At 42.9% G+C, this 22,007-nt stretch overlaps 1 protein-coding gene and 1 long non-coding RNA gene across 2 annotated transcripts in view; both read right to left on the minus strand.

Annotated features, from left to right (window-relative positions):
* Positions 1–3,774: 3,774 nt before the first annotated feature.
* Positions 3,775–22,007, minus strand: part of pcsk1nl (proprotein convertase subtilisin/kexin type 1 inhibitor, like) — a 22,346-nt gene continuing 4,113 nt past the window's right edge. Inside the window, exons 2-5 of the mRNA XM_031293178.2 lie at positions 11,160–11,415; positions 8,275–8,518; positions 5,504–5,617; positions 3,775–4,202 (exon numbers count right to left, since the gene is read on the minus strand). Of these exons, the coding sequence (XP_031149038.1) occupies positions 3,818–4,202; positions 5,504–5,617; positions 8,275–8,518; positions 11,160–11,415 (999 nt within the window). The 3' untranslated portion in view covers positions 3,775–3,817. The remainder of the gene's footprint in view (positions 4,203–5,503; positions 5,618–8,274; positions 8,519–11,159; positions 11,416–22,007) is intronic.
* LOC116045514 overlaps positions 14,991–22,007 on the minus strand; it is a 9,257-nt gene continuing 2,240 nt past the window's right edge. Inside the window, exon 3 of the long non-coding RNA XR_004103939.1 lies at positions 14,991–15,003. This is a non-coding gene — a long non-coding RNA (uncharacterized LOC116045514). The remainder of the gene's footprint in view (positions 15,004–22,007) is intronic.

A 22,007-nucleotide genomic window follows, 5' to 3' on the forward strand; every position in this document is an offset into this window, starting at 1 on the left:
ATTGTCAATCCTGCTCCTCCTGAAGTGCCGGTGTTTTCAAATAAGGACTGCAATGACTTTCTCTTTCTTTGTAAATAAAATTAGTGATGTCAGAAATGGCATTATCCCCTCCTCTACTCCCTATTCGGTTCACTCGATCCGGCCTCCTATCTTGAACTGTTTTGCTCCGATTTCGCTACAAGAACTCACTGATCTGGTTAGCAGTATGAAATCTTCCTCGAGCCCAGTAGTGTGAGTACTTTGGTTCTCTCTATACTCAACAGCTCTCTGCAATCTGGTTGTGTCCCTTCGTATTTTAAACATGCAGTTGTTCCGCCACTACTAAAGAAACCCAACCTGGATACATCTATTCCCGCAAATTATAGGCCCATTTCCAAGATGCCTTTTATTTCCAAAATTTTAGAAAAAGTAGTTGCTAAACAGCTCACTGCTGTCCTGAATACACACAACATTTTAGACAAATTTCAATCTGGCTTCCGTCAGAAACACTGAAACCGCTCTTCTTAGAGTGTCCAATGATTTATTAATGTCCTCTGTCAACGGGATGCTAACGTCGGGTGATCGCTTTAATGGTAGCATCAAAATGGCGCCATAGGAGGTTCGAGCTCTGAAGCGAAGCTTACCCCCCTTGGAATTTCCGGAGAAAAAAGACCCACGTGACGCGTTCGTCCAATCAGCTGCCGGTTTTTCATTTTCTGGGAAATAATCAGACTGTTAATGGAAACAATACAGAGCAGCGCCGTCTGGTGCTATGGAGACGTATTACGTTTCGCGCACGAGCAGAGCGTACGCTCAAGTCGGCGTCTCTTCTGTGTGTTCTGAGAACTATCTATCTATCTCTATCTATCTATCTCTATCTCTCTATCTCTCTATCTCTCTATCTATCTATCTCTCTAACTCGATCTATCTCTCTAACTCGATCTATCTCTCTCTCTCTATCTATCTCTCTCTCTATCTATCTATCTATCTCTTTCTCTCTCTCTCTCTATCTCTCTAACTCTATCTATCTCTCTCTCTCTATCTATCTCTCTCTCTATCTATCTCTCTCTCTATCTATCTCTCTCTCTAGCTCTCTCTCTCTATCTATCTCTCTATCTCTCTCTCTCTATCTATCTCTCTATCTCTCTCTATCTATCTACCTATCTATCTATCTCTCTATCTCTCTCTCTCTCTATATATCTATCTCTCTCTCTATATATCTATCTATCTATCTCTTTCTCTCTCTCTATATATATATATATATATATCTATCTCTCTCTCTCTCTATCTATCTACCTATCTATGTATCTCTCTATCTATCTATCTCTCTATCTCTCTATCTCTCTATCTCTCTCTCTCTCTATATATCTATCTCTCTCTCTCTATATATATCTATCTATCTATCTCTCTATCTATCTATCTATCTATCTATCTCTTTCTCTCTCTATATATATATATCTATCTCTCTCTCTCTCTATCTATCTACCTATCTATGTATCTATCTATCTCTCTATCTCTCTCTCTCTCTCTATATCTATCTCTCTCTCTATATATATATATCTATCTCTCTATCTATCTATCTATCTATCTCTAGAAGGAATCAGACGGAGAGGTTTGTGGTGGATACTGACTTTAATTCAGAGTGTGAGATAAAAGTTTCACCACAGACAGACAGACGAGTGATCACACTGATAGAGCTGCTGCACACAAGCTGAAGTACATGAACACAACAGGAGCGGACCAATCACAGAGCCGGACCGAGTAGCTGTCGCCACGGTTACCGTCACAGCCCATAAACAGATTGGCACTGATGGAGGCAAGATCGAGTCAGTGCGAAGCTGTTTTTAACAGTAAATATTTAAAAACAAATGACTTTTTTTTATGGAGAATCAAAGTAGGTGGAGTCAACTACAAGTCCCAGAATGCATTGCTGTCGGGAACAACCAATCAGAGAGCTCCAGACTTTATGTTGCTGCCTGCCAGCTGGTTGATCTTGGATGATGAATTGATGGATGAATGGGATTATTTTGGGGATTTTGCAACAGCTGCTGAGGATTGTGGGTACTGTAGTGTTTAAAGCCACTCCTTTGACTGTTAAATATGTAATTTCTTAGAAAGTTTCCTGCAAAAACATGTAAATTAGTGCTAATCATAGAGTTTAGACAATATATTCATGAATAATGTCAGAATATGTTTTTGTTTATTTGGCGGGTTTTTAAATAAAGAAGTTTATCCTGACATCAGTCAACTTTCTGTTCTTACAGAATTACGTTTAGGAAACTTTCCAGGAAACTTGAGTTTTCACTTTTCTTTTCTCCTCATTTTAACAACAAACTGATCAGACACGTTTTCACCAGAAGCAGCAAAACACATAAAACATTTACAGGAAATAAAAAATCCTGAAAGACGACAACAAAATACACTTCCTCCTCATCCCTCCATTTAGTGTCTCCTCTCCTCTCTCTCTCTCATCTCCTCTCCTCTTCTCTCTCCCTCTCTCTCTCTCCTCTCTCTCCTCTCCTCTTACTCCCCCTCTCTCCTCTCCTCTCTCTTCCCTCTCTCCTCTCCTCTCTCTCTCTCCTCTCCTCTCCTCTCTCTTCCCTCTCTCTCTCCTCTCTCTCTCTCATCTCCTCTCCTCTAACTCCCCCTCTCTCCTCTCCTCTCTCCTCTCCTCTTCTCTCTCCCTCTCTCTCTCCTCTCTCTCCTCTCCTCTTACTCCCCCTCTCTCCTCTTTCTCCTCTCCTCTCTCCTCTAACTCCCCCTCTCTCTCTCTCCTCTTTCTCCTCTCTCTCCTCTCCTCTTACTCCCCCTCTCTCCTCTCCTCTCCTCTCTCTTCCCTCTCTCTCTCCTCTCCTCTCTCTCTCTCATCTCCTCTCCTCTAACTCCCCCTCTCTCCTCTCCTCTCTCCTCTCCTCTTCTCTCTCCCTCTCTCTCTCCTCTCTCCCCTCTCCTCTTACTCCCCCTCTCTCCTCTCTCCTCTCTCCTCTCTCCTCTCTCCCCTCTCCTCTTACTCCCCCTCTCTCCTCTCTCCTCTTTCTCCTCTCCTCTCTCCTCTAACTCCCCCTCTCTCTCTCTCCTCTTACTCCCCCTCTCTCTCTCTCTTTTCTCCTCTCCTCTCCTCTCTCTTCCCTCTCTCTCTCCTCTCCTCTCTGTCTCTCTCTCTCCTCTCTCTCCCCCACTCTCTCTCTCTCTCATATCCTCTCCTCTAACTCCCCCTCTCTCCTCTCCTCTCTCCTCTCCTCTTCTCTCTCTCTCTCTCCTCTCTCTCTCTCTCTCCTCTCTCCTCTTACTCCCCCTCTCTCTTCCCTCCTCTCTCCTCTCTCTCCTCTCCTCTCTCTCTCTGTCTCTCTCTCTCCTCTCTCTGTCTCTCTCTCTCCTCTCTCTGTCTCTCCTCTCTCTCTCTCCTCTCCTCTCTCTCTCTCATCTCTCTCCTCTTACTCCCCCTCTCTGTCTCTCTCTCTCTCTCCTCTCCTCGCTCTCTCTGTCTCTCTCTCTCCTCTCTCTGTCTCTCTCTCTCTGTCTCTCCTCTCTCTCTCTCCTCTCCTCTCTCTCTCTCATCTCTCTCCCCCTCTGCTCTGCTGGAGGATGGAGAGTTTAGGTTTTGATGAAGAAAGTATATTTGTATTAGTTTGACAGGTTTTGTTGTGGTTTTATTTTGTTTATGATTTTCTTGCCTTGCTTTGATTTAAGTCATTCTTCTTTGAAACGGTCATAAAAAGGGACCCAACCTCCTCCCTCCTCTCATCTCATCTCCCCCCTCTCCTCCCCTCCTCCCTCCTCTCTCCCCCTCTCCCTCCTGCTCTCTCCTCCTCCCCCCTCTCTCTCTCGCTCTCCCCTCTTACTCCCTCATGTACTCCAGAATCTGATCGATCAGTATTTGGGGGTCGTAGTTCAGGGCGGCTCTCCTGCGCCTACGACTCCCATGATTCAGTTCTTCCACGCTGGCGGTTGCCATGGTGTCGATGCGTTTCATCCTCTGCAGCCCGGCGGCGGGGGCGGGGGGGCGGAGCTCCTCCTCCTCTAGCCGCTTCACTCGGAGCAGAGGCGGGGCGTTGCTGGGCGACGGAGGAGCCACGTCGTCAAGGGAACGGCGGGTCCTCCGGTGGGCGGAGCCAACGGGTTCAGGCGATGCCACGGACAGGTCCCTCCTCGCCCGGCGGCCGGATGACATCACCGCGGCGTCGCTAGGGCCCATGCTGGACAGTAACCTAGCAACCAGACGTCTGAGGGACAGATGTGAAGGAAATGTTAGCGTTTATGTCACGTGAGAAAGTCTTAAAATGTCCAGAAGAGGTTATTATTTAGTATTTAGGATCTCTTTAGAGAGAAACTGGTGTTATATTTTTGTGTGTCTGTGTGTGTGTGTGTGTGTGTGTGTGTGTGTATATCTGTGTGTGTGTGTGTGTGTGTGTCTGTGTGTGTGTGTGTGTGTGTATATATATCTGTGTGTGTGTGTGTATATATCTCTATATGTGTGTGTCTGTGTGTATATCTCTGTGTGTGTGTGTGTGTGTGTGTGTGTGTGTATATCTGTGTGTGTGTGTGTCTGTGTGTGTATATCTCTCTATGTGTCTGTGTGTGTGTGTGTGTGTGTGTGTGTGTGTGTGTATATCTGTGTGTGTGTGTGTGTGTGTGTGTGTGTGTGTGTATATCTGTGTGTGTGTGTGTGTGTGTGTGTGTGTGTGTGTCTGTGTATATCTCTCTATATGTGTGTGTGTGTGTGTGTGTGTGTCTGTGTGTGTATATCTGTGTGTGTGTGTGTGTGTGTCTGTGTGTATATCTCTGTGTGTGTGTGTGTCTGTGTGTGTATATCTCTGTGTGTCTGTGTGTATATCTCTGTGTGTGTGTGTGTGTGTGTGTGTGTATATCTGTGTGTGTGTGTGTCTGTGTGTGTATATCTCTCTATGTGTGTGTGTGTGTGTGTGTGTGTGTGTGTATATCTGTGTGTGTGTGTGTGTGTGTGTGTATATCTGTGTGTGTGTGTGTGTGTGTGTGTGTGTGTCTGTGTATATCTCTGTGTGTGTGTGTATATCTCTCTATATGTGTGTGTGTGTGTGTGTGTGTGTGTCTGTGTGTGTATATCTCTGTGTGTCTGTGTGTATATCTGTGTGTGTGTATATCTGTGTGTGTGTGTGTGTGTGTGTGTGTCTGTGTGTGTATATCTGTGTGTGTGTGTGTGTGTGTATATCTGTGTGTGTGTGTGTGTGTGTGTGTGTCTGTGTGTGTATATCTCTCTATGTGTGTGTGTGTGTGTGTGTGTGTGTGTGTGTGTGTATATCTGTGTGTGTGTATATCTCTCTATATGTGTGTGTGTGTGTGTGTGTCTGTGTGTGTATATCTGTGTGTGTGTGTGTGTGTATATATCTGTGTGTGTGTGTGTGTGTGTGTGTGTGTATATCTCTCTATATGTGTGTGTGTGTGTGTGTGTGTGTGTGTGTGTGTGTATGTATATATATCTCTCTATATGTGTGTGTGTGTGTGTGTGTGTGTGTGTGTGTGTGTGTGTGTGTGTGTGTGTGTGGACCTCAGAGTGTCCTGGTCTCCTCCTCTGTTCGGTCCTGCTGAAACCCGTCCGGCCTGCTGAAGTCTCTCCTGTCTGGCTCTCTCCAGCAGAGTCTGAGCCAGCTGAGGCTCCATCCTGACAATCACATCTCACAGGTTAGTTCAGACCAACGTTATGTCACAGTTCCATAGGAATACACAAACCAATACAGCCCTAAAATGTGCTGTATTTCTGTGTGTGTGTGTGTGTGTGTGTGTGTGTGTGTGTGCGTGTGTGTGTGCGTGTGTGTGCGTGTGTGTGTGTGTGTGTGTACTGTAGGAGTGACCCCGAGTAGTCGAATATTCGTGTCTTCAATCGAAGGAGCCTAACTCGACTGGCAGTCTCACAATCTTCGCAGCACCATAACGTCCAGTTCTGACCAAAGATTTGTTACGAGACGAGTTGAGTCTTGCAGCTACTTGCAACGTGGCGGTCTGCAGCATTCTGAAAGCTGCCAGTTTAGACCAATGAGATGGTGGCAGCACAGTGGCCTCACAGGAAGAAGGTACCGGGTTATAGCCATAGACAGTATATATAATGGACCAGCAGATCCCGTGTCTCTGGACGGAGACCAGTGAAGGATGTTAGAAGCTCTTTTCCGGTGATGGCTGAGCGTTACTGAGCAGCCTCCAACTGAGCTTGAAGACGTAGATGTGACGTGAGCAACCTGTCTGAAAGTTGGAAGTCTTCTGGTAGCTGTGCCAAGAGAAATCTCAATCATTCCCAATCTAGCAGAGACGGAGAGCGTAGGTATATGTAAGGAGATAACATAGACACAGGCTAATTATTGATCACTAAAATGATTTGTTAACATTAGTAATTAAACTTAAACAGCTAATGGAAGTCCAAACTGCCTGAGAGCTTCTCCTGTACTATACGGTAATTCCTCTACTATGAGACAGTAAGTCTCGTGGTTATGACCCAATCGTTAGCCTATTTTTATAAAAACGTCTGCTACGGAGCCATAACGTGAGGTACAAGGTAATGGAGCCTTTTATACATTGTCGTGTTTCTTTAGAAATAAACAATGGACAAATAGAGTCTTTAAACTCTTCAGATGTAAAGTTATTCTCTGTCAAAGTGACGTCAAAATGAATGGAAGTCAATAGGATGCTAACGGGAGGTGATGGCTTGGTAGCATCAACATGGCGCCATAGGAGGTTCAAGCTCTGAAGCTGACCCCCTTGGTTAGAGCCCTGGGGAACCTGGGCCTTCCTGTGTGGAGTTTGCGTGTTCTCCCCGTGTCTGCGTGGGGTTTTCTCCGTGTGACGTGTGATGTAATATAATGTGACGAGACGAGGTAGTGTATCATCTGCATATCAACGACTCTGTACTTCTGTCTGACTTTCAGGCTTTTTTTGCAGCTGGATATTATTTGTAGCGTCTGAAAATATGAAGTTGGGTCGTGATAGTGAGATACTTGCTACAGCTGCATTTCTAGTAGAGATGAAACTGAGAAAACAGCGTTTTTATTTTCGGATTCACGGCTTTGTTCCAACGCCGCTCCCTCTCTTCAGTCGCTCTCCAGCTCGCTTCACCACGTTTGTAACAGAAATAAAATGGATAATGGATCATCTTATTTGTATAGTTTTGTAGCTGACTTGAGCAACTGACTTCTCTATTGGCTGTTGAAACAGGAGACGTCTCTTACATTCTGCATCATTACTACAGTCGTTTTTTAGTTGAAAAAGTTGAGTTGACGTTGGATTCTTTAGAAAATACCTGTGCTGTCATGCCTACCTATTGGATTTATTATGTTTCAGAACTGTTGGTGCCATTGTTGTCATTCAGATATACGTATACGCGTCATGCGTTGGCCCACTTTAATAATTGTTGACACTTTGCACTTGTCTATTTGCGTGATGTGTATATATTGGCGTTTGTGTTGTTGCTGTTTTTTGCGACGTTTTATGGCGCCTATCTTGCACCCGGCGCAGCGCAAATCCCGACGCAAGTGTCTTTGCTAGTTTAAGACCGACCCAGTTGTCAGTTACCCGTCCAGCGGCAACGTCGTTTAAATAGCAAATACACCTGGGCGTGCTGGTCTTACAGGGAGGTGTGTTCAGGTGCATTCTGGGCGTGCTGGTCTTACAGGGAGGTGTGTTCAGGTGCATTCTGGGCGTGCTGGTCTTACAGGGAGGTGTGTTCAGGTGCATTCTGGACGTATTGCTCTCTTGAGGCAGCAGGAAGTGATCGCACCATTGACCAACAAAAACCTGGTCTAAAGTCAATAACGCAGCATTTCATTGTTATTTTAACAGAGCATTAGTAAAATGCTCCTAGGCTCGTGCACAGCGCGCACACTATGCTTGTTACACACACAGGGACACACAGCAGCACACACACATGCAGAAGATTACAAATAAAAATGTTACGGTGCAAATCCTCCATCATAACAGCAATGCTCCAAGGTCCAAACGCGCCTGGCTTTTAAAGGGAATGGGAGATGATCTCTGATTGGTTGATTGCATGTTACGCCCAAAACACACCTCTGATTAATGAAGACACGAAGTACAACCCTTTAGGACCAGGCGCCCGGCACACGGATCCTTTTTTCCGCCGTCAAGCTAGCAAAAGTGGATTTGGACACGCCCTAAACACACCTGCACCAGGCGCTTCACGCCGTGCTCTTACATTACACATAAAATAGGGCCCGAAAACGGTTTTGTCTCGTCGCGAGTCTTTGGTCTGAACTGGGCTTAATTCTGATCACTCACAAAATGCTCAGAGCTCAAACAGGAAGTGGTATTCACCTGTCCAGCAGAGCCTGAGCCAGCTGGGGCTCCATGAGGCCCCACCAGGCGGACGGGGGCCTCCCCATGTTTAGCCCCCGCCCCGTCTCATCGTAGTCTGCCGGGGCCGGGCCCTGGAAGTCCCCCTGTGGCCCCTGATCGTCCTCCTCATCCTCCTCTTCCTCCACCACCTCCACGTCGCCCGGGCCGACCAATCCTGCGCTCTCTGCCTCGCTCAGGAGACGAAGCAGTGCCGCCATGTAGGCTGTGGACACGTTTGATTGGTCGATTAGTCAAGCTTTGTATTTTCTCTCCAAACACATTTATTCACAGAGCAGATTTTAAAGTCCATGTGAAGTCACAAAATGAATGTTCGAGCCACAGTTTTTCAAAGCAAGACTTGCAACTTTTTCAAGAAATAGTCAAATATTTCTGGGATAAAGTCACAATTTGTTGGGAAATATCCCCAGATGATCAGGCTGTTCTCATCAACAATTCCTACATATTGAACAACAAAGTAAAACACAGTATTTTGTATGTTTACCACATATTTATTACTGTCAGCAGCACATTTACTGCTGCTGTATAAGAACTCAAAGCGCTGTGTAGGGAGGAAACATCACTTTCAAGCTTGGGAGCAGAGTTTGTGCGTGTATCTGTTTTCTAATCTTAACTAGACGTTTTGTCTGTCTGTACTGTAACATCTGCTGTAACCTCACGGTAAGCGGCATGCGGCTCACAGTCACGTTTTCTCGGCTAAATGTAAGTGTAAAGACCGCTAAACTTAACTGATGTGACGTTTGTCACGTGACTTGGATCATAATAATAATACATTTTATTTATGGGCGCCTTTTATAGCACTCAAGGACGTCTTAGAGTTAAAACAAGCACAAATACAGTTAAAAAGGCAAATATAATCACACATTTAAAAAAATTGAGATAGAAAATTAAAATAAAGCAATCTATCCATTATTTCGATGGAGAGTAGGATATCATATAGATAGCTGTGCATGTGTTTTTTTTTTAACAATATCCTATTCATGAGAATGCTTTGAGTTGATTTACAACTTGTAATGTATCAAGAAAAGTGTGAAATTGCATTAAATTGCGATACAAAATGTGTCGAGAAAAACAGATTCATAATATGAAAACATCGTAATGTGTTGGGAAAAACATCGTAATGTGTTGAAAAACATCGTAATGTGTTGAGAAAAACATCGTAATGTGTTGAAAAACATCGTAATTTGTTGAGAAAAACATCGTAATGTGTTGAGAAAAACATCGTAATGTGTTGAAAAACATCGTAATGTGTTGAGAAAACATCGTAATGTGTTGAAAAACATCGTAATGTGTTGAGAAAACATCGTAATGTGTTGAGAAAAACATCGTAATGTGTTGAAAAACATCGTAATGTGTTGAGAAAACATCGTAATGTGTTGAGAAAAACATCGTAATGTGTTGAAAAACATCGTAATGTGTTGAGAAAACATCGTAATGTGTTGAGAAAAACATCGTAATATGCTGAGAAAAACATCGTAATATGCTGAGAAAAACATCGTAATGTGTTGAGAAAAACATCGTAATATGTTGGGAAAAACATCGTAATGTGTTGAGAAAAACATCGTAATGTGTTGAAAAATGTCGTAATGTGTTGAAAAACATCGTAATGTGTTGAGAAAAACGACGTCATTTGTTGAGAAAAACGACGTAATTTGTTGAGAAAAACATCGTAATGTGTTGAAAAACATCGTAATGTGTTGAGAAAAACATCGTAATGTGTTGAGAAAAACATCGTAATGTGTTGAGAAAAACATCGTAATATGTTGGGAAAAACATCGTAATATGCTGAGAAAAACATCGTAATGTGTTGAAAAACATTGTAATGTGTTGAGAAAAACATCGTAATATGCTGAGAAAAACATCGTAATATGCTGAGAAAAACATCGTAATGTGTTGAGAAAAACATCGTAATGCGTTGAAAAACATCGTAATGTGTTGAGAAAAATATCGTAATGTGTTGAGAAAAACATCGTAATATGTTGGGAAAAACATCGTAATGTGTTGAGAAAAACATCGTAATGTGTTGAAAAATGTCGTAATGTGTTGAAAAACATCGTAATGTGTTGAGAAAAACGATGTAATTTGTTGAGAAAAACATTGTAATGTGTTGAAAAACATCGTAATGTGTTGAGAAAAACATCGTAATGTGTTGAGAAAAACATCGTAATATGTTGGGAAAAACATCGTAATATGCTGAGAAAAACATCGTAATGTGTTGAAAAACATCGTAATGTGTTGAGAAAAACATCGTAATATGCTGAGAAAAACATCGTAATATGCTGAGAAAAACATCGTAATGTGTTGAGAAAAACATCGTAATGCGTTGAAAAACATCGTAATGTGTTGAGAAAAATAACGTAATGTGTTGAGAAAAACATCGTAATATGTTGGGAAAAACATCGTAATGTGTTGAGAAAAACATCGTAATGTGTTGAAAAATGTCGTAATGTGTTGAAAAACATCGTAATGTGTTGAGAAAAACATCGTAATGTGTTGAAAAACATCGTAATGTGTTGAGAAAAACATCGTAATATGTTGAAAAACATCGTAATGTGTTGAGAAAAACATCGTAATATGTTGAAAAACATTGTAATATGCTGAGAAAAACATCGTAATGTGTTGAGAAAAACATCGTAATATGTTGAAAAACATCGTAATGTGTTGAGAAAAACATCGTAATGTGTTGAAAAACATCGTAATGTGTTGAGAAAAACATCGTAATGTGTTGAAAAACATCGTAATGTGTTGACAAACAGATTCGTAAAATAAAAAGTCGTAATATTTTGAGAATAAAGTCTTAATGTTCAAACAATTAAAACTGTGTGAAATGGTTAAAACGCTCCAACCTGCTCGCTGCTCCTCGTCTTGCTCCCGCCTCTGGTCCCTCTCCACCAATCGCTGCAGAGCCTGGTCCATGCCCCGCCCCCTCCAGTCATCTGATTGGTAGTACAGGTTGTTGGCTCCGCCTCCTCCCTGAGTGGCGGGATATGTTAACATCTGGTCCTCATAGGGCAACAGGTTACGGAGGTCTCTGCGCTGGCGTCTGAGCTCGCTCACGGAGACATCCAGGCCACGCCCCCCACCGCGAGCTGCAGGGAGAGACTGGGACAGAGGTCTGAGGTCAGAGGTCAGTTACAGAGAGCAACAAGTTGTTATCTGCAGCGCACAAGAGTGTTATTCCCAACGGGGTAAGCTTCGCTTCAGAGCTCGAACCTCCTATTGGCGCCATTTTGATGCTACCAAGCCATCACCTCCCGTTAGCATCCCATTGACTGCCATTCATTTTGACGTCACTTTGACAGAGAATAACTTTACATCTGAAGAGTTTAAAGACTCTATTTGTCCATTATTTATTTCTAAAGAAACACAACAATGTATAAAAGGCTCCATTACCTTGTACCTCACGTTATGGCTCCGTAGCAGACGTTTTTATAAAAATAGGCTAACGATTGGGTCATAACCACGAGACTTACTGTCTCATAGTAGAGGAATTACCGTATAGTACAGGAGAAGCTCTCAGGCAGTTTGGACTTCCATTAGCTGTTTAAGTTTAATTACTAATGTTAACAAATCATTTTAGTGATCAATAATTAGCCTGTGTCTATGTTATCTCCTTACATATACCTACGCTCTCCGTCTCTGCTAGATTGGGAATGATTGAGATTTCTCTTGGCACAGCTACCAGAAGACTTCCAACTTTCAGACAGGTTGCTCACGTCACATCTACGTCTTCAAGCTCAGTTGGAGGCTGCTCAGTAACGCTCAGCCATCACCGGGAAAGATCTTCTAATATCCTTCACTGGTCTCCGTCCAGAGACACGGGATCTGGTGGTCCATTCTTATATATGTATATGGTTATTCCCAATAACAAGGAATCTCTGTACTAAAGAGAGCGCATCTCAGGCTGGCCAATGTTGTGAAGCGGTCCACACTTCCTGTTTCCTAAAGGGGCGTGGCGTCGTTTAAACGTGTAGTAAACGTCGTGTGGGTGGATGAAAAGTTATATTTGTATAATTTATTAATATTTTCTTTTGCTAAATTTAGATATTTACACAGCTAAAAGACAAATGTAGCATCACAGAGATTAGTTTTGTTAGGGCTAACGTTGGTGACCGTTAGCTGACGTTAGCTTCTCTGTGTTTTTTTCAAGATAAGATCATTTTTGGGGCATTTTAGGCCTTTATTTGACAGGACAGATGAAGACATGAAAGGGGAGAGATGGGGAATGACATGCAGCAAAGGGCCGCAGGTCGGAGTCGAATCCAGGCCCGCTGCATCGAGGATTAAACCTCTATATATGGGCGCCCGTTCTACCAACTGAGCTATCCGGGCGGCCAACTTCTCTGTGTCGTCAGATCTCGCGAGAGTTTGTTCCAGAGACAGAAACAGGTCTCAAACTAGGTTAATTTTCTCCTGATGTGTCCGTCAGAAACATAACATTTTAGTGTCGGACTGTTCTGGAGATATGTGGCTTGGTGAAGAACGGCTCCAATATTTACTTTGGGATCAACACACTCAGGACGTCCCGCTAGTCTCCTAAAGAGGCGTGGCGGCGGACAAACCCACGGGACACACAGACAGGAAGTTACTCTGAGTCAGAGCGCCTCGCTTCTAACCGGTCTCTGGTCAGAACGTGCTCCGGCGCTGATACGGCGCTGTGGAGATCTGGCAGTGCGAGACTAACTCTGTCCTGACTCCATCTGAATATTTTGCTCTCTGAGAGAAACACAAAAACAACATTTCTTAAAAATCCCAAATTATCCTCTGCAGAAAAAAAACTCCTAAAGACCAAAAAGAGGATTTTAAGGATGTTCAGTCTCTCATCATCGTCATCACTTCCTGTAAGTCAGAGCTGAGACACACACACACACACACACACACACACACACACAAAAGAGACAGACTGACACACACAGACCCACACACACACACACACACACACACACAGACACACACACACACACACACACACACACACACACACAAAAGAGACAGACTGACACACACAGACCCACACACACACACACACACACACACACACACACACACACACACACACACACACAGACCCACACACACAGACACACTCACACTCTCAAACACACACACACACTCACACACACACACACACACACACAGACCCACACACACACACACACACACACACAGACACACTCACACTCTCACACACACACACACACACACACAGACACACTCACACTCACACACACACAGACCCACACATACACACACACACACACACACACACTCACACTCACACACACACACACACTCACACACACACACTCAATCATGTTGACGAATGAAGTTCACTTTTTAATGACCGCCTCTGGCTCTGTGGGCCTCATCCTCCCAGAGATCTTTGATTGAGTAAGAGCGTCCACTCTGCAGTCACACGTGACCACAGCAGTATCCAGCCCTGCTGCTCCACACGGCCTGAAATATGTGGACATGAACGTGCCGCTCTAACAGCCTCCACTCTGTACACCAAAAGTTGAACCTGCTGCATATACAATCTGCATAATTTAATATAAAGCACCTTTCGTGCTATGGAGCAACCCAAAATGCTTCACAGAACAAAATACAGAACAAAAACCACACAGATGAAAACAGAACAAGTCTCCTCTGTTGTCCTGCAGGGGATGAGTTCACACACACACACACACACACACACACACACACACACACACATAAAGTAGATGAAAACGTGGTTTTGCGTCTCATTGGAGGGATCAGTAATCAGTCTTTCAGGGCCAATGTGTGTGTGTGTGTGTGTGTGTGTATAAGTTTAAAGGTCTGTTTGAGGGTTAAGACTTGGTTTTAGGATTAGGGTTAGAATTAGGTTATGGTTAGGGTGAGGGTAAGGGTTAAGGTTAGACATTTAGTGGTGATGGTTAAGGTTAGGGTAAGGGTCTAGAGAATGCATTATGTCAATGACGGGTCCCCACAAAGATAGTGAAATGCGTGTTTGTGTGTGTGTGCTGTCGGTGTCCAGGGAGACATGCTGTTACCATGGCAGCGTAGCGAGCTGTCCTGTGTCCTGCCTCAGTAATGTGATTGTGTGTTTGAGATGATTATCAGAGTGATTCCTGGCTGAAGCTTCGGGCTGATCAGGTTAGTATCAAACACACGTTTGATAGTCAGCAGTCTGACCAGTGAGTCAGCAGTCTGACCAGTGAGTCAATAGTCTGACCAGTGAGTCAGCAATCTGACCAGTGAGTCAATAGTCTGAACAGTGAGTCAGCAGTCTGAACAGTGAGTCAGCAGTCTGAACAGTGAGTCAGCAGTCTGACCAGTGAGTCAGCAGTCTGAACAGTGAGTCAGCAGTCTGAACAGTGAGTCAGCAGTCTGACCAGTGAGTCAGCAGTCTGAACAGTGAGTCAGCAGTCTGACCAGTGAGTCAGCAGTCTGAACAGTGAGTCAGCAGTCTGAACAGTGAGTCAGCAGTCTGACCAGTGAGTCAGCAGTCTGAACAGTGAGTCAGCAGTCTGAACAGTGAGTCAGCAGTCTGACCAGTGAGTCAGCCAGCCGCGTATACCTTTGGGTGGGCCTAGGCAGAGCCATAGAGATAGTAAGAGTTGCGACACTCGTTGATCTCGCTAGCGGGGTGGTCACGTGGTTCATGTAAGCCTGTATAGTTCCAAACACACGCAGCGCTGTCATGTTCTACTACGGGACTGACAGCAGCGATTGCTATATTGAATGGTAAATATAAATAAAAACACATGCCCATGTACTTGTTGCATATTTGTAAATGCCAGTTTTACATTTGGAGTGGTAGGGTGACAACTGAAAGCTATGTACAGATATGTTTTTAAGTTTTGGAGGGAAAGCTTCACGTCCGTGTTAGCATGAGTAGCACTAGTTTATTTACATTTTGTATTAGGCTGTCCAAACGCGTTCGTTGTGATATGTCTGGGCCCCCCCCCCCCCCCGTGCCAGTTCACGTTAAATGACATCACATAGTATGCGAGGGTCACCAGGGACCCGAAGCTCAACGCCAGGCCAATGCAAAAACGTGAAAAATAAACTAAGTCCCGGGGACCCGAAGTACAACACAAGGGTTAACCTTAACCTTACTACATCTTTTTTTAAATCAAAGATTATTCAAGATGTTCTTTTTTGCACATCTGGACTATTGTATTTTCCTTGATTTTGCTTGTAATTCCGATTCACTTCCCCGTGGTCAGAGAGCGATTGAGAAAGCAGAGTAGCAACAGTCCATTCAGCATTTAGTGTCCAGCCCACTTCTTCTGATGAGGCAGGAGTTGACCACACAACTATGATCATTTTAAGACTAAGCCATACACAAAGTATCACATATATTAAAGAATAACAACTCATTACACTTGGATGAATACATTAAATGTATTTTCTTTATTAAACAATGAGTGACACAACAAGAACAAGTACAGAAAAAATGAATACAGTGGAGAAAGGAGACAATAATGCAGATTCTACTGCCTAACATCCGCACGCTGCAAAGGAGGATGCAGCATGTACAGCTGGAGCCATGAGTTTTGGGGGTTAGTGTTTGAGATGCTGAGTGTTTAATAAAATAAATCCTCTCCACATATATCAGGCTGAGGCTTGTGGAATAAAAAACAAGTGGGAAATAGCATGAATAAGAGCAACAAAGTAGAGCCAAGGGGTATCAATAAATAAAACAAAGTTAGTCATGAGTGGAAAAAGAACAACAAATGTGTGAACAGGTGTGCTGTGTATCTTACTTGAAAAACAAGAACAAAGTGAAGGAACATGGAGGAATAGTATAAGTGATTAATTAACAAAAAAAAATCCTCCACATATATCAGGCTGAGGTTAAGGATCCAAGCAAAGTGCACAGATTAAAACAGAAATACTGACACTGTCAAATATAAACATGTGATGACAATCAAAGTGCATCAGGGCTGAGAGGAAGGTAAACAACCGTGATGAGGGGTACCTTGGCAGCAAGAGTCAGACTAAGAAGGCAATTTCAACCCAGCAGACTTCCTCAACTAAGGTCATAACATCTAGTCCACTGCCAAACACCTTACTGGTTGCCATGGATGTCTTTGGCCTCTCCATCCCCGGCACACCGCCTGCAGCCTCCAGTCGCCTCATATTTCAGCAGCCGTCGCCAGCACCAGCTAGGGCTGCTCGAATATGGAAAGAAATATGATCATAATTATTTCGGTCAATATTGAAATCACGATAATTTAACACGATTACTCGCTGACTTCTGGAAAGATGTTGCAATTATTGAACTTAAACAGTGGAACACGTTAAATACATCAACAGTAAAAAATAAAAAAAAAATAAAACACAACTGTGAAATTTGCCTTAATACTTTTTCATATTTAAACTTATGTCATTGTCATGTCACTTACTGATATTTTTTGTGTGGAATAATTTGTATTCATACATGTAATCCAACAGCCCTTTAAGGGTATAATTAAACAAACGCAACCTTATTTCTAGACACACAGTACTCAGCTGACTAGCTAACACCGTCAGGTTACAGGTTCATAAAACCTAAATAAAATCCGTCCTTAATCAACTTTAATGATCCTAGTAATCCAACATCAATAACTAACTAAATAAAAGTTGTCAGAGATTCACTACTGAACTTCGTAATTGTTGGTGTAGCGATACCTTCACAGCTGGCGAAGTCAAGCTAACAAACGAGCTAACAAACTAGCAGGGAATCGGTCGGCTACCAAGATAAAAATATATATAATTACGCTGTGCACACATACAAATAAATATCAGTATATGCATCATAAAGGGCCTCTGATAAAATATAGACAGTTGACAATTCAAAAGAGGTAGCTATTTAATCAACTTACCTCAGAAGTTACTCCACGGCCAGCAATGAAAATGAATGATGTCCGACACCATGAATGGATTGTTTGGAACTATGCGAGACTGCATACCCCGGAAGTAGGCGGCAGGAAGCGTACAACGGAGTCCAATGGGAGTGTCGCCACTCTGTCTTTCTCTATCACTCTGGGCCTAGGCTTCCTTTCAGCTGATCATCCATCATTTTCAACCCAGACATCTACTTCTACGCCACTTTGCCAAGTAGTAATAGTCAGTGTTGGGAACGTTACTTTAAAAAAGTAGTTAGTTATAGTTACTCACTACTTGTTCCAAGAAACTAAGTAACTGAGTTAGTAACTCAATTACTCTATAATAAAAGTAACTCGTTACCAGGGAAAGTAACTATTTGCGTTACTGTTAAAAAAGAAAAGTTGCTATATGTCAAAGAATTTGGATTTTTTTTGAGCAGTTGTTTAGTTGTGAGGCAGAAAGATCTATCTTCTGCTGCTTGGAGGACTTTGCTCCGAGTCCTCCTTTGCTAGTGGATGGCGAGCTATCCTCTCTGGTGGAGGTATCGCTGGTTTTGGCCACTAGCTTTGTAGATGCGTGGGTCGTTGTGAGATGCTTCGTTAAATTAGAGTTGCTTACAACGGATGTCGACAAAGTCTTCGCTCCTGGACATAATGTACACATTACATGCACGTTCTCGCCTTTGACCACAATGAATTTGAAGTAGTGCTTATATCTCCACCTTGAAAACGCCAACTTCTCATCGGATTGCTCCTGACTCGCCATCTCTGCTGCTTCATCGAATCTCTGTTTAGTTGTGTGTGTGTGTGTGTGTGTGTGTGTGTGTGTGTGTGTGTGTGTGTGTGTGTGTGTGTGTGTGTGTGTGTGTGTGTGGCTCGTGCATAAAAATACTGGCTCTGATTGGCTACCATGAAACATGACTCTGCCTTAGCCAATCATAATCGCTTACCTCGTTATTAACCCACCTCCTCACTAGCTGTGAGCCAGGGGTGCGTTCGGATTACACAGTTTATTCAATCAATGCATAGTAACGCACCGCATTTAACGTCCAGTAACGTTAACGGCGTTGTAACGACGGGAAAAGTAATTAGTAATATTACCCCGTTACTGAAAAAATAACGTCGTTACCTAACGCCGTTCTTTTAAACGGCGTTATTCCAAACACTGGTAATAATTTATACTTTATTAATCCCACAAGGGGAAATTACAATGTTTTCACTCTGTTGTTATTACACACATTACACACAGGCCTGATTTACACACACATGCTCAGTACCTCTACATGCACTAATGGAGAGATGTCAGAGTGATGGGGGGGGACTGGCAGTGGAAAGGCACCCCGAGCAGTTGGTGGTTTGATGCCTTGCTCAAGAGCACCTGACTGACTGACTGAGCTACTGCCACCCCTAGCAACCACAGACGGACTTTGTCCCGTAATTAAAAAACGGAAATTATATGTGTACCCACAGTTAAAATACAGAACGTTTTCTGTTAGGGCTATTATATAAAATGATCTCATACACAGCTGCTCAGTTGTTAAACTTCTGAAAACGTTAAAAAAAATAACACTAAAATGCCAACAAATAAAACATCAGGATAAAAAGCGCCAATGTGGACTTCTTTAATCTACCAAAATCAACCTCCGTGGCCAACGAAAGTTGTCGGAGCAGGAATTTTGCAATTTGAAAAACAAAAATACAACATGTGAATCAATTCTTTGGAGAATATCTGTTAAAATATACAGTCATACAACACATGCATGTCAATGCACAGATATTTCTCAGAGTGTATAAAGTCAGTCTGCGGTCTGAGCGGGTTAGGGGTTAGGGTTAGGGGTTAGGGTTAGGGTTAGGTCTGAGCGGGGACTCTGCAGTAGAGGGGGACACGGGAATCAACTGTCGCTCCCATCCCGAGCCCACAAAAATACTCCCGTCATATCCCGATCACGTGACCCGAGAGAAAGTCTCCCGAATCCCGTCCCGCTCCCGTTTGGTTCCCTATGTTGTCTAAAGTTATCAGACTCTGTTGCCCCCCTGTAGCATGTTTGGTTAATCGCTGTCAAATCACTGAGTTTGCCTCGGAAATTTAGGCTCCACTATACATGCATTACCTGCAGGCCTAGGCCATTTCATTACCTAACTGAGGTCTTCTGCAGACTAAGTAGCCTAGGAATGCCTCAATCTTTGGGCGCACTCACCACATTGCAGTCATTTTTTAATGTAATCTCCGGCTCCGTCCCGCTCCTACCCGCTCCCGTTGATTTATATGCTCTATTCCAGAGCATAGGACCCCTTAACTGAAAGAGAGATGGAGCAGGGACCCCCTACTACATATATTGTATAACATGAAGTTGCATATTAAACTGGGCCTACAATAACATGTAGGGCGGCCTAGAGCCTTTACCTTTTTTGCATAGAATTCTAGTTTTCGTACTCATCACTGTAGCTTGTATGAGGGTTAGTTGGCCTTCTTTGCACAATTGCAGGTTGGAGCATTGGTATATTTTTCTTTTTAAGGCCATACTGTGTAAACTGCCTCCTTACTTATGTTCTCTCCTGACTCCTAAAGTCACTACCGGGGAATGTAATCTTCGATCATATGGACAAATCATGTATGACATTCCCCGAACGCAAACTGTTTTCGGTGAAAGTGCCTTTAAATTTTTTGCTCCGTCATCCTGGTATAACCTGCAGAAATATATTAAATTAGACTACCTACCAACATTGATACAGTTTAAAATTAGGATAAAGGATTACTTGAGTACTAAATGCACATGTGCTGCTACTGAGTGCTGCTGGTGATTATGTGGAGATGATGTTAATTTGCCAACTTTTTTTTCTGTTTTATGTTGTCTGTGTCTATGTTTTGCTGTATATTTTAAATAGGGAACTTTTATACTGCTGTCTTGGCCAGGACTCCCTTGAAAAAGAGATTCTGAATCTCAATGGGATTTCTCCTGGTTAAATAAAGGTTAAATAAAAAAGAATACCAAGCTATTAAACCAAGCATGATTTTATAAATCCTGTTTTAATGTTAAATACATGTGGCACAGTGCATCCTTAGTTGAAGATTAGTTGTTGAAGATCCCTGCTCTATTCCGTCCCTATCACATTACCAACGCAGACCCTCTCTGCAGTCAGTCTGCGGTCTGAGCAACGCATTCATCACCCTGACTGTCCATATATCACGTCCAGAAACTGACTATTCTCTCTAGATTAATATAGCTGAACCACCAGAATCTAAAAATATATCTTATCTTTAGTAGATGAACAAAATAATGATGAGAACAGCTGCATCGTGGGCGTTTAGTTCTACCCAGCCGGCTTTGAACTTGTTAGTTTCTCATCATCTGTGCTGCGACGATCTTTTTAATAACGTATCTGAGCCTCAGAAGCCAATCCGGTTTAATTTCCTGCTGAAGTGTTTTTGTGTTTGTCCGTGATAAACAGAGGCAGCGGGACTCAGCAGCTGCTGCAACTCGAGGTGATTTACCACCGTAATATCTCACAGACTGCATCAGCACAGATTTATGATGCACACCGGGAGCTTTATATCTGGAGGAGGAGGCGGTAATGAGCCCTCTGAGGAGCATCACTCTGTCTGACTTCCTGATGATTCAGCCTGCTTCTAAAGAAATTACAGCTGGGTACGACAGAAATGTTTCCGTACTAGTGCCGATATGATGCCTGCATATATTTTGAGAACATTGTTTATCTACAAAACCTTTTCTTATTTTGCATTTGTAGCATAACTTGTCGAATGTTAACCTTCCTTGTTGTCCTCGGGTCAAATTTGACCCATTTAAAAAAAAAAAAATTGGGTTTCTTTCAACCTAATTGTCAAAGAAAATAACGTGGATGGTTCCGTTCTTCACAAGGAAAATAAATCAGTTCAGTACTTTCATTGAATTTGGGTGTTTTATAAAATTTTATAGCATAAAAAAAAAAAAAAAAAGTGACAAAAATGTCAAAAAAATTGTGAAAAAAAGATAACAAAAAAAGTTTTAATTTAAAATGTTGACCCAGAAAAACTAAAATTTGAACAGTCGACGGGAAGACAACACAAGGTTTAAATCTTGTCTGAACACAAGCAGCCGCTCAGAGACGTCTGAATGAAACTAGTGATGATTTAAAATCTAACTGATCAAACAAAAAAAATCAACAAGGTTATAAATTAACAGCCACAGCAGCAATTTAAGCTCAGGAACCCGAATTATGACATTTATATGTGACTTGTGTTTAACAGTCACATCTGCAAAATGTTTACGAACAATATTGTTTTACCTGCTTTGCTACAATCTCTTAGCCTAGAAATCTAGACCACCCTAGCGGCAGCAAATGTAATTTGCAGCCAGGGTCGTCTAGCAACTCTCCGTTGGCTTGCGAGCTGGAAAAAACAAACTCTAGTCGGGCCAATCACATCGTGTATAGAGTTGGTGGGCGGGGCTTATGGCTGCTGCTGCAGGTGAACAGCGGTCTTTGGAGTCGTCTTTGGCCGCGACTCTGGAAGACTTGGAGTTAAACTTTTCTTTGAGAAAAGAACAAAGAACGGCCCTGAAGTCATTCTTAAAAAAGGAAGATGAGTTCACAGTTTAAAGTTGAATCTATCAACTAGCCTTGCTCTGATTGGTTGTAGAGCTGTCCTATTGCGTGCAGAGAGAATTTGAAAGACAACCGTTTATCCCGCCCCTCAGATTGAGCCCAGCCAATGGGGAGTTCCCAGACCCAACATCTGGATGTGGGTCTGGCTGGTCAGGCTACCAATCTCATCTCCTGATACTAAAACATGGTTTAAGGTACTCTCTGGTTGTGTTTAGAGCCTTCCAGTTCAGGAAAGAT

The sequence above is a fragment of the Sander lucioperca genome, chromosome 12, assembly GCF_008315115.2.
Source record: "Sander lucioperca isolate FBNREF2018 chromosome 12, SLUC_FBN_1.2, whole genome shotgun sequence".
Classification (NCBI taxonomy): Eukaryota; Metazoa; Chordata; class Actinopteri; order Perciformes; family Percidae; genus Sander; species Sander lucioperca.